This window comes from Apaloderma vittatum, unplaced genomic scaffold (genome assembly GCF_000703405.1).
Source record: "Apaloderma vittatum isolate BGI_N311 unplaced genomic scaffold, ASM70340v1 scaffold1969, whole genome shotgun sequence".
Classification (NCBI taxonomy): Eukaryota; Metazoa; Chordata; class Aves; order Trogoniformes; family Trogonidae; genus Apaloderma; species Apaloderma vittatum.
In genome coordinates, this window is record NW_009735593.1 from 1 (window position 1) to 12982 (window position 12982).

At 40.2% G+C, this 12982-nt stretch overlaps 1 protein-coding gene across 1 annotated transcript; it reads left to right on the forward strand.

Annotated features, from left to right (window-relative positions):
* Positions 1–135: 135 nt before the first annotated feature.
* ZWILCH (zwilch kinetochore protein) lies at positions 136–11861 on the forward strand. Its single transcript, XM_009876621.1, has 17 exons — positions 136–186; positions 1853–1948; positions 2040–2158; positions 2827–3023; positions 3487–3566; positions 3861–4016; positions 4260–4331; positions 4671–4764; positions 5614–5669; positions 6932–7034; positions 8707–8786; positions 8998–9154; positions 9955–9983; positions 10375–10511; positions 10803–10898; positions 10989–11107; positions 11770–11861. Exons 2-17 carry the CDS (start codon positions 1925–1927, stop codon positions 11859–11861), a joined length of 1611 nt encoding a protein of 536 aa, XP_009874923.1. The 5' UTR covers positions 136–186; positions 1853–1924.
* The last annotated feature ends 1121 nt before the right edge of the window (positions 11862–12982 follow it).

Consider the following 12982-nt stretch of genomic DNA (forward strand, 5'->3'; position numbering starts at 1 on the left):
GCTGCTGATGGGGTTTAGGGCAGGAGGTGAAGTTTGTTGGAGTGCAGAGAGGAGAAAAAAAAACCCCAAACCCCACCCAAGCAAAATAAAGCGGCCGCCAAACTTCACGGTTTTTTTTTGATGTTTCCTGTCAGAATCTATGAAGAAGGAGGGGAAAGTATCCCTGAGCATCCGTATCCCTTTGAGGTAAATGTGTGAAAACAGCCGCGTAAGCGCAGCCTGTGGGTTTGAACCAACAGCTGGGATTTGTGTGGGGGTGTTGGAGCGAGGGCAGAGGAGGGCAACAAAGCTGGGGAAGGGCCTGGAGAACAGGGATTGAGGGAGCTGGGTCTGTGCAGTTTGACCAAGAGGAGGCTGAGGGGGGATCTCATCATGCTCTGCAGTTACTTGAAAGGACATTGTAGAGAGGCTGGGGGGGGTGTCCTCTCACAGGGAATTAGGGATAGAACCAGGGGGAATGGGTTCAAGTTGCAACAGGGCAGGTTTAGGCTGGACATTAGGAAGAAATTCTTCACAAAAGAGTGGTCAGACCCTGGAACAGACTGCCTGGGGAGGGGGTTGAGTCGCCATCCCTGGATGTGTTCAAGTGTTGCTTAGATGTGGTGTTGGGTGATGTGGTTTAGGGGGGAACTTGTAGTGTAGGGTCAGTGGTTGGACTCGATGCTCCCAAGGGTCTTTTCCAGCCTGAATTGGTCTATGATTCTACCTCAGCGGTACCTCTTTAGATCTGCCTTTACCTCAGGACAGAGGAGACCCAGGTACCAGCAGGATCACCCTCACCTGCCCTTCATTCCACTCCCGGCCTTCCACGTGATTTTTATTTTTTCCACCTGTTAACTTGTTTAAAACGGTTGCAAGGATCGAGCATTATGGGGTGGAGGGAAGATCCAGAAGCTGGACGGTGCTGTCGGTGGCTGCAGCGGCCGCCCTCCAGTGGGGGTTTCATGCTTCAAACTTGCAGCTTTTTATCCGAGTGCTTTCATGGGGACTGAGATGTCTGTATGAAAAGAGCGATCGGTTCTAACGGCTTTTGGAATCTAAGAATGGCTGGAAAGTCTCTAAGGCTGTTTAGTTGTATTCATAGAAGCACAGAATGGCCTAGGCTGGAAGAGACCTTAGAGATCATTTAATCCAACCTCCCTGTCATGGGCAGGGACGCCTCTCACCTAGATCAGGCAACACAGGGGGACCCAACGGGAATCAAACTCTCGACCCTGGTGTTGTCAGCACCGTGCTCAACTGACTGAGCTAACCGGCCCTCTAATCTTATTGTTTATGTAGTTTGCTAATAGTTTGGAAATAAAGTCAGGTGGTTATTGAATATACAGTAATATGGAAAGCAGGCTTGGTGTGAGGTATGGGACAACACTTCTCTGTGTGTTTGGAAAAGCCTAAGGAAATGTTAACATTTCTTCATTCTCCATAACAGGCTTGGGTGATGGAATGTCTCCAAAGAGTGTTTAGAGCTCTCCTGAGCCAGAGATCAATTGATATTTAAAGTTACTTTAAATGGGTATTCTCCATCTCAGTGGTGTCTGGTGACTGCTGTTTCTCCTTGAGAACAGTGCTCCCTTCTTTCAGATTCCCTAAAGCTGTTCATTGAACCAAACTCCAGTTTCTCATAGAATCGACCTGTTAGAGATTAAATTTTCTGTGTTGGTTAGTTGAAACTTCTTGCATTTTCAAAGTTGATTTGATTCCATCTCTGGCAGGCAGTAATTGTGTTCTCCTGCAGCGCGAGGAAGCCTTAGCAGTTTGTGGAATTAGTTAATTTTGCACTCTGTAGTCTAAATAATTGCTGAAATTGAATTGTAGTGTATTAAAAGGTTTTAAATTGTATTTTTTTTCCCAGACTGACGTAGAGATCCATTTGATTGGTGCCAATTGCAAAAGTCCCGTTGAAAGATTTTTGAATGGAAACAGTATGGTATATGTTTTGCAGAAAGCCGTAAGTGTGTATTATTTTTTAAAAAAGTAGTATTTTAAGGTATTTTCACATACCTTGCATTTTTGGACTTACCTCTGCATCTCTTTTGAAGAGACACAATGAAGAAAGTGACCCACTGGAAGAGTCAAAAGCAGATGATGCCGTTCATGCTTCTGAGCTTTTACCAAAGGAGAGTTCTGGACCACAGGCTGTTCCTGTCAGAAGAGCAAAGTAAGTGTCAAAGCTCTGCCTCCCCTTTTGATGTTGTTTTCTTTTGTAGCTTTTGTCTCTTTTGCTAATATTCAGAACCTGTATTATTTTCAGTCCCCCAAACCTAAGTGACTCATTAGCTCAGTGAGGAGATGTGACCATTTTTCTGATCCTGCAGAACGGCCTCCCCTGGCTAAAAGCCTTCCTAACCGAGGAGCAAAGGTCAGGGTACTGGAAATGCCCGTGGGAGCTGTCCCCCGGCTTACTGGGACTGTCTGGCTGTAGCTAAGCCAGGAAAGCTTGTTTTTGTAAGGCTTCTCTTAAACAGATAAAAAATGTCATTGAGCTCCTTGGCTGTTATTAAAACACCAAGGCACAGTACCAACACATGGTGACTCATCCTTTTAACGTGCTTAAAATGTAAAATTCACTTATGATTTTAGAATCTTTAGACTGAATTAAAATATTTTGATTTAAAATATTTTTAAAAAAATGCGTATATTCTCAGTTACGATATCTTTGTGCCTTAATTACTCTACCTGTAAAAAGGCTTATAATGCTGCCTTCTTTTTGTAAAATGATTTGATGTCTCTTAATGAAGCATGGTAGGCAGGAATAAAGTTTTATTTAAGAAATAGATTTAGCGGTACTTGCTGGCATCTTACTTTTTTTCCTGTTCCTGTTTCTAGGCAGTTGATTTCCTTATATACAATGGTACAAAATCCAAACATGACCCACCTGAAGATCGACGAGCTGGTTGTGCTTCCTCCCTTTTGGATAAGATGTGACGGTTCTGATCCTGAACATACTTGCTGGCATGGAGCTGAGCCTCTCAAAGCTGGAAACAGAATCACAGGGATCAATTTGTATATGGTTACCTGCGACGGTAAGGTTATAATGTTACATGTAGAATTGAGGAAGGCTTAAAAACGTGGGAATATTGATGTAGTGATGCTGTATTTGTCCTTTGTGTGGTGCCGGCTTGGTACTGCTCTGTATTCATCGGTAAAAAAAAGAAAAAGGGGGGGGGAGAGAGAGAGAAAATATGGTTTTATCTCATATTGGGAAATAACTTTACTATATTTAATGCAACAGTGTCTGTGCAGGCCTAGCTTTGCTGGGGTACAGCAAATTTAAATTGCTACCTTTCAACTTGCTATACAAGACTGACTCTTACTAAACATTGATGTTAACACACATCTTCTTATCAACACGACAAATGCGAGAAGAATGCCTGCTTCCTAAAGGACAACACGAGTTGTGCCTGACAGAATGGAGTATTTGAGAGTTAATTTTGGAGTTGGATTGTGTCAAACGTTGGTCTGATGAGTGCAGTTTTCCTTTCCTAGGTCCTAGAGCTGACAAAACGCATTTTGCAAACCTGGAAGACCTCAAAATGGCACATAAAACGCAGCATCGTTCTTCTGCTGTAAGTTTTTATGGTCGATCATGTCTCCAATCTAAGTTTTAAAACTCTGGGTTTGGAATTACGATGCTGGCTTTGGGAAGCTGTAGGGATCCTATTTACAAACTCACTTTACTACAATTCTGTAGTATCAGTGTCTCTTCTGAAATCAAATCTGAGCTCCCTGTGTCTTAGTGCATTTCTCTGACATTAGCCCTTTACTGTGTTGGCGAAACGCATCAAAAATCATTTCACGCCTACAAAACAACACCGTGGGGGTCTTTTTCAGAAAAAAAAAAAAATCTTTGTTCGTTCTAGGTGACGACAAAAGGGTTTGCTCGGTATGAACTTATTAGAGCCGCCGCGATGGAGGACACAACTCTAGAATCTGAAAGCAACATATATGTTGACATCACGTGGAACAGCGTAGAAAAGATTCTGGAGACACCCCCGCTAACTTCAGCTGCCACGCTGGTAGGTCAGGAGGAGAAAACGGACAAAGGCGAACTCTTTCCATGGCGCTTACATCCCGAGTCCTGTAAAGGGTAAAAAAATAAGTTTGACTCCTCACATTTGTGTTGATTATTCTTCATATAAGCAACACAGTGTGTTTGTGATTGAAACTGTAGGTTATGTTCATCTGCATTTTGCTAATAAAACTTTTGAGAAACTTGATTTTTAGTGTTTGGAGCTGACGCAAGCTTCTGGAACTTTCAGAACATTGCACTGGCGTCTGGGGACCCCAGAAGTCCTGTCTATCAGCTGTATAGAGAACTGCAGTTTCTGCTTGTAAGTACGAGTGAGAAATTTCAATTTCAGATTTGCACAAAATGATGATTTTATTTGTTAATTTACATTATTTAAAACTTCATCGTATGTCTCAGAGATAACTTTAAGCTTCTATTTGGGAGTAAACTTTGAGTTCAGTTTTGGGAATCTTGACTAGAAAGAGGACAACTTATGAACACCAAAGCTGGGAAATTCAAGAAGTTTCTCAATTTTTGGTGACTCGTCCAGCGAGAGATGCACGATTCTTGGGGGCGTTAACTACGTTCTGAAGTGTGATGCATTCAGGACCTCAAACAAGAACCGACTTGTGGTGTTTTGGTTTTTGTGCTGCTTTTGTAGGCTTTGGCTGAAGGTTTGGAGTCGGGTGTGACTGCGTGGCCTGAGCCATTGGAGACTGAATCAGCTGTTGACCTGGTCCGGGAATTTCTGGCCGGTAATTGCTGCTTGTTACATGGCCAGAGAGAGAGAAAGTTTATTTCACAGAAATAAAAGAAAATTCCACATACGGTTTTTGAAGTGTTAGAATTAAGAGATTGTAATTCGTACACTATAACCTCCTGCACAAAGTCATTTAATATGTTAGTCAGTACATCTCTGCGATTTTTCTTTGTCCTGTTTCAATTTGCCGTGACATCTTGTATAAAAGTAATAATTGTTTCCTTATAAAATGACACAATCAAGTTTAGAAAGCGATTGAGAGAGTTCTGAATGTGTCTTTCAAGTTACTTGACGTGCACATCAACTTCTACGTGTGCTAAACATCCCTTTGGTGCTGGAAAATGATAGTTTGGTGAGAAAATGAAGCGCCCAAAATTACTGATTCCTTCTGAAAACTGCTCCGAATGATATGTGTCTTCTCAGAAGTTTAAGGTATTAGGGAAAAAAATGTACAAAGAGAATCAGATGTAGGAATGAACCAAGAGATGTTCCAATGCAGCTGTAAATTTCTGTGGTATGTAGAAAAAACCTGGGCAAAAGATAAAATGGACAAAAGCTCTGACAAATAACATGTGCAGAAAGCCAGAGATGCTTGTTAGACCATCTGTTACCCCTTAGTGCTGCCACCCTGGAACTGAACAAGTAAATTCTTAGATAACAGGATGTAGTCAAAGTATATGGGCGAAATGCATAGTTTGTAATAAAAAATAGGAAGAAATTATATTTCCAGCCACCTTATCTGTTAATTATGCTGTGCCTGGGGATTTATACAATTGGTCTGAAGGGGTTTTTTTGTATATGGGATTTTTTCATAGTGGTGAAATTTGTTTTTCTCCTCTACTAGATTTAAAGAAGAAGCTGGATGGATGCTGTATGGCTGGAAACGAGAATGACACAGAGGTATATGCAATTTCCTACCAATTGCCTCGTCCTCTTGTTTCCCTTGTAACTGCAGTTGTTTCATATTTTGACTATGTCTTGTATATTATGGATGTATGTCAATACATAGACGTAAAGACAGATGTCTTGCTTTCTCTTTCTGCTGTGTAAAAATAATGGAAGAAAACCTTACAGGCAAAATTAAGGATTTCAGAGCTGTCTTCTAACAGAAATTCTGCCATAATTTTTACCTTCAGAAAAGCTCCATGGTGTTTTATTCTAAGTTATCTACCAGTGTCCATTCGGTGTATTTTTTGTATAGCTTAGTGGTGTGGAGCTCTTTTGATTTGCTTCTTTCCCTTCCTTTTTCACTTACCTTCAGAAAAGCTTCATGGTGTTTTATTCTAAATTATCTACCAGTGTCCATTCAGTGTATTTTTTTTGTATAGCTTAGTGGTGTGGAGCTCTTTTGATTTGCTTCTTTCCCTTCCTTTTTCACTACCAGAAGCCTGCAAATTGAACTGTGTTCTATCAACTGCAGTCGCACTCCCTTGTCCTGACCCTTGTCTGTCAGCTCCTAGAGCTATCAGTCTCGTGATGTCCGAGTTTCTTCCAGGAGCTCTGACCTTTACAGTGTCAAATTCTATTGTTAATTTACTTTTTTTGCCCAGTTTAAGGATTTGGGGGCAATTCAATGGTATCAGTTGGGTATCTATCCTATTTATCTAGAGGTTTATGATATTCTAAAGCAATGGACAAATTCAAATGATAAAAAAGTCTTCAGTTATATTAAGTTTTTTTTGTCTTTTGGTTTACAAGGAAAAGTTTGGATCTTTATTTCACAGAATCACAGAATGCTGGGGATTGAAAGAGATCTCAAAAGATGTGAGTTCAGAGTAGCACAGGTCGTGTCCCGAGTTGGTGCTCGCTGGATTGTTCCAGGCATTGTGCTGTTTTAAGGCAAAAAGGAGCATCTCGAGCTAAGCAAGTTAGTTTTCACTAGACAGTCTGGTTGAGCTTTGCTTGGCTATGATCCAAAGTCTTTCTGAGAGCAGGCTTCACTTCCTGGTCCAAAGCTAGCAATTACCCAGCGTGATAATTCTGAAAAGAATGTCTCACGTCTCAATAACAGGAGGCTTCCAAATTTACTATACTCTGGCAGTTTCTGTGTGGTAGTTTCCCTGGAAAAGAGGAAAAATTAGTGATGCACCCAAAATTCCAATTCCTAAGGTCTTTGAATCTTAGCCTTCCTTTTTTTACATAAGACAAACAACCTCTTTCAGAAAATCCAGTGTGGCACAGCTGCAGTGGACAGTTCCATCAAATCAATCCTCAGTGAGCGAGGAGACCTGGATTTTGCTGAACAGTTGTGGTGCAAAATGAAAAGTAAGTGTTTTGCGGGTTTTTGGTTTTTTTTTCTCCATCTGTTTTCCTTTAATTCCTCTCTGTATCTACTGTATTGCTTTCTCAGGGAAACGAGTATGAATATCTCTGAGTTTTAAGGACTGATCAGCTTTTCAGAAAATTCTGGAAGAGATGATTTTGGTGATGTGAGATGATTTACTTACAACCTGTTGGAGGAGACTGACATCTAGCAGGAGAGTTTGTTTCACTTTATTTGATTGTAATAGGTACTAAACAGTTGGCAGTACTCCTTGCTCTAAAACTGAAAACTTCATAAAATTTTCGTCTTTCTAGAGCTGAAGGACAATTTTAAAGTTGATAAAGCTGCACATAAACTTCATCGTTCTTGTGATACCACTCCCAGTCCTTCAGTAACATACGTATTTATTTATTCCTGTTTTTTCAAATTAATTAACTTTTGTTAAGCCGTTCCAGAGATTACAACAACTAATCTCTGTTTAAGGGATGGAGTTACGCAACTTCTAAATCCTTTTCATTGCCATTAGTGCGACCACTGCTGCGTTTGAATCGCAACTAGGTAGCTCAAATGTACTGTGGTGGCTGCAGCGTGTCCTGCTTAAGGGCAGAATCGCCATCGCAACGTACGGAGGCTTGTTTCTGGCTTTAGAAACAATTAGTTGGATAAATGGATCCTGGTAGTTCATATTCCAGACAGATGCCATTCAGTTAAATTTATAAAATGTGTTATGCTTCAATGTATATAGACAGAATTTCGCCAAAATGTACCAGACCGTGTGCTGCTGCCATGTGCTGTTCTCTGAGAGTCACACGTGGTTCAGCGGCCTCTTTTGATCGCTCTTTCTTTAGAGTAATGCGTTGGGCTGAAAGGCACGGACTCGGCTCTTGAGAGAAGCTAAGACAAAGTTTATTAGCAAGAAGCAGTATTTAAGGGTTACAAACAGGAGACTAGACTATACAGACAGAATTTCGCCAGAATGTACCAGACCGTGTGCTGCTGGCATGTGCTGTTCTCTGAGAGTCACATGTGGTTCAGCGGCCTCTTTTGATCGCTCTTTCTTTAGAGTAATGCGTTGGGCTGAAAGGCACGGACTCGGCTCTTGAGAGAAGCTAAGACAAAGTTTATTAGCAAGAAGCAGTATTTAAGGGTTACAAACAGGAGACTAGACTATACAGCCAGAATTGTTATTGGCTCATGTGCTCCTTCAGTCACTCTCTTATCACACAGGGAGAACAGACTTTCCCAGGTCTGTTTTGATCATACTCTCCCATTCACTCCCAGGCATATCTTGTGTACGAGAAGCCTCTTATCTGTCCATTCTCACGGACAAACTCCCAACATGAGCTATCTTGGCTGGTCAGGGTCTCTTCATAGTTAGCAAGCAAGAGTTCTGTACTTGTTTAGAAAAGAGCTCAAGGACGAAAGTCTTAATTCTGCAACGGAGTGCTGCGGGCACTGCCAGCTGTGAAAGGCAGGGTATCCACAGAGTAACCCTTTTCTAAAGTCCTGATAGGACGCACTTATCAAAAAGCAACACAATGTGTCCTTTCAGCCATCATTGCTTAAGTGAGGGGTTTCGTCCTGGCGAGTACACGTTGCCCTGTTGTTACTGCCTTAACACCTGGAGAGAGAGCCTGGACTGATAACTAAAGTAGTGTGTCTTTTTTTCTGCAGGTGTCAGCTCCTGTCAGGAGTTGATAGAGTGTTTCAGACTGATCATAAAATCCCTGGAACACGGTGAGATACAGCCATGGGTACGTATTTGTATTTCACAGTCAACATTAAAATTTTGAGTCATTTGAAGTACGCTAGTTCTTGTTGCTCAACTGCTCCTCATTTCTGTGCTGTATTGCTTTTGAATGACTTTCTCGTGTCACGGATTGTTTCCGTGGTGTTGTACTTCTAAGCAATGTTTATGATGTTTTGTACACGGTTCCATCACAAGGAAACTTCTCTGGTTTTTAGATTCATCAAGGCAGCAGCAGTTTGCTAAGTAAATTGATTCAACAGTCGTATCATGGAAAGATAGATGCTGTTTCCCTCAGTGGCATCACTCCGATTCAAATGCTCTTGGAGATTGGTTTGGATAAGATGAAGAAGGATTACGTCAGTTTTTTCATAGGTAAGCCTGGTATCTGTTAACATGATCACAAATTCAAGTATTCCATGCAAGAAATAATGAAGCTTTTTGTTACCTTGATCTTGCTTCTGCTTCAATCTGCTGAAGTAATTGTACTTTTCAGTTGTATATAGTTTCAAAATTTAAAAAAAGTAATTACTTTCAAAATAACTACAGTTCATGTAACTGTGTATTTCTGTTTCAGTTTGAAAAAACCTTTAGGTTGAACTTGAAGTAAAATAAATACCACATTTATATGACCATAGACTGTTTCTCTTCCTTTATGGTCTAGATGGGTTCAAAGGAAATCAGGCAAGGATATTTATATGTAATAGCTGTGTCTGTACAGTCTGTAATATACAGAAATATTTTCTTTTTAATTCTTATTATATATGTTATATTGGAAGCAAAAGCTAGAGTGGAGAGATTTTTGTAAAGTACAATTTTTCTTGAAAACATTGCGGCTTTGTTTTCAGGATTATAACTTTATACTCTTTTTCTGAAGCTGTGGGAGTGTTTTAAAATTATTGTTACCCACTTCCTATTCCTTCCTTTCTTGCTTTCTTTTTTGCTTTGTCATCCTGTTTTCATTGTTTCATTTGCTTTTTTATTTTCAGTACTTGTAAACCTCTATGTCCCAAGGAGGGTAGTTGTCTCGAAGTATGTAGTAGTTTTCTTCATTGTGTGACCTTGATGTTGAACAAAATAATGCCTCTGCCGTGTCACTTTTTCTTGTTTTGACTGAGGAACCATGTCAATCGTAGTCCTAGTGACTTTGTGTTTTCTTTGTGTTCATTTTACAGGCCAGGAACTTGCAACGTTAACCTGCTTGGTGAGATTTTTTTTTTTATTGGTGATTTTTTTTTTTTTCCAACTCTGAAAGCCGTATAAAGTAGAGCACACTTAGCTGATGGTGGGGATGCAAGTCAGATCGTTCTTACAAATTGAGAAACTGAATTGTAGTCCTGAGGATGGAGCAATGTACTGCAGAAATGTCATCGTGCTGTTTCCTGATCCTTGAATTAATTCTGAGGTATTTGATACGGGACAGTGAACCTTTGCTCATACTTTTGATAGCGTAGAACTTTGTTCGGACATTGCTGGACCGTTCTTAAAATTCTGGCTTCTCAAAAGCAGCAGGAAAATGATTGTAGTGTATTGAGGATATGTTGTGTGTCAAAATTAAGTGTTCAGTCAAGAGCAGGAGCTGTTTGCTGTTCTAGGATTACTTCATTTCGACATCGGTAGATCTACAAGAACAAGTTCATCGTGTTCAAAAACTTCACCACATGCTGGAAATAATGGTCAGCTGTACAGTCTTACTTCAGTTTAAACATGAGAACCTCTTCCCTTTGACACAGTAATTATTTCCTTTTTACTTCTTGCTCTTTCAATGACAGTAACAAACATACTCTCTTCAATAGTTTTCAAGAAAGTCTTAAAAAAAACCCCACAGTCCTCCTTAATGTTGTTGATAACGAGACTGCGGAAATAGCATTTGGATACTCCTGGTAAATTTTGCTTTGACTAAACCCGAGACCCAAAGGAAATCGTAACATCTGAGAGTATAGTTAATTTTGCACAAGGTTTATGCAGTGCTGCACCAGCATTTCTCCAAAGCAAGTTACTAATGAGTTCATTCTTCTTGTAGAATTTGCATGAAGTATTACAAGGAAAACCCTCTAAATGAGAAGCATGTGTTTCAACTGCCCATCAGACCTGCGCTTGTCAAGAAGTTCTACCAAGAGTAAGAGAAACTTCAATGTTTGCAGCATTAAAATTCGTCTGCGACTGAACACCTAACTGAATTTTTGTCATTTCTTGATTCTTCTGTCAGTGATCACCCAGAAATATGGAAGGTGGACATAAGTAGCGGGCATGGACCGAGGGAGGTTAAAACAACGTGGCAAGTTAGTACTAATCCTCCAGTTGAACATATGACATCAAACAACACGGGTAAGAAATATTTGTGATGGCACAAAATAACAAAAATACACATCCTCAATTCAGCTTTTATACTGAGTTCAGTGGGTCTGAACTTTTTCCTACTTCTACCTCTAGCAAAAATGAAATGATGTTTTGTCTTTTAGTAGAAGGGTGAGATAGGATTTCTAGAATGTAAAAGATCCTCAGGAAGTGGTGACTTTTCTGCCTTCTCGCCTTTGCTGAGTTAATGTTTTTAGAGCTACAATGACAGAGTACTTCCGAGTGCGAGATGATGAAGTATTCTCCAGTCTCTTAGAACTTACACCTCAGATGTTTGCCAGTGTATCTGAGAAGGAGTTTGAAGAGAATTTACCTGTTACTGAATGCAGGTCTCGAGGCAGAGAAGTAGGTGCTAAGGAGAGAAGACATGCCTTGCTGCAAGCAAATGTAGAACAAGTGAAAAAGCATGAGAATGAGGAAGAACTAAGTGTACAGACTGGTGTAGAAGTAATTTGCCTTTTGGGGTGAGGTTTGATACAGGGTAATGCTTTGGTAGAGCATTCCTGTCCTTCTCAGTTTTTGCTTTGAAAACCTCACGTTTTGAAACCAGATCTCAAAGCTGCTGCATGAACTAATCTCTACAGTTTCTCTTTCTAAGAGTGTCTGAGCACATTTTTTTTCCATCTCTGCAGGTCTCCTTTCCGATTCCACAGTTAATGGAAGCAGTGAAGAAAGAATGTATTTTACTACAATGACTAAATGCAGTCAGGTGCCTTTCCTGTAAGTGCATGTTACTCTACAGGCAGGCGCTGGAAAGGTAAAGTAAGGGGGCAAGTTTGATATTCTCGGTGTCCCAGCTGTACATCTAGAAACACTCTGTGATTTGAAGAACAGCACATCTTGCCGAGTTACTCGCTTTCGTATGCTTGAAGTGTGACCCACGCAGCCATAATTCATCTGTACGCACCTAGTTTGTCTATAAATGTTGTGCAATTGTGATTGTACAGTATAATCATCTTGAATATGTAGTAGGTATTTTTGTTCGTATTTTTGCAAAGGTTCAATAAAGTTCTGCACTTTGGCATTGTAAATTTTATTTTTATTCGTGAAGAACGCAATCAGACGCTGTTCAACATGCGAATTCTCTTAACCCAACAAAACAAGCACTATTGTCGTGTTTTCCTGGTGTCAAGTGACATCTCGTCATCCAGACACGTTTGGAAAGCTGTTCATCCAGGACACTGTGAACTTCTGGCAGTTTGGTTTTCTTTGTCCCCTTACTTATATTTTGGTGTATTCTTGGATATACTTCTCTCTCCTCTTCAGATTGGTTTGGTTTTTTTCCCCTCAATGCAAAGTGAATTATTTTAACAGTGTGGTCTTGTACACTTTTGTGTAATTTTCTGAAAAAAATGTTCAGTATAATTGGCTGGGCATAATAATTTGAGTATGTTGAGGTGGCAGTTGCGTATGTTCTTTGATTAGGTAGCGTATCTAACATTCTGGTAGTGTAATTTTAAACAATTACATTGTGTGGTATTTGCTGATTACGTAATTTGAGACAGCAACATCTTGCATAAAAGAAGCTATTAACTATTATAAGTAAGAATAAGCAAAACCCCAACATTTATGCTTTTTAAAAACTATAAATTTCTATCATTTCTGGTTCCTCCTCAGTAAAACTTATTTCTTATCGCTTTCCTAGTATGACATCTTAATAACTGTCAGTTTAATAGTTAGCCTTTGACGAGAAGCTAAGGACAAGATCCTTTTTTTTGGATTTACATACTGCTACTCTGCGATCAGGATACACCCAGGCAGTGCTGACAATGGAGTGCAAGCTAAACAGGAAAGTGGTCTGCTGCTTTGCTTTCGGGGAATAATTTCAAGCACAACAGCAGGACC

Coding starts and splice junctions, on each gene's coding strand:
- ZWILCH (XM_009876621.1), top strand. CDS start 1,925: ATGGTATATGTTTTGCAGAAAGCC. Junction 9,155..9,954: donor TTACGTCAGTTTTTTCATAG/GTAAGCCTGGTA, acceptor TTCATTTTACAG/GCCAGGAACTTGCAACGTTA. Junction 10,512..10,802: donor AACCTCTTCCCTTTGACACA/GTAATTATTTCC, acceptor TTCTTCTTGTAG/AATTTGCATGAAGTATTACA.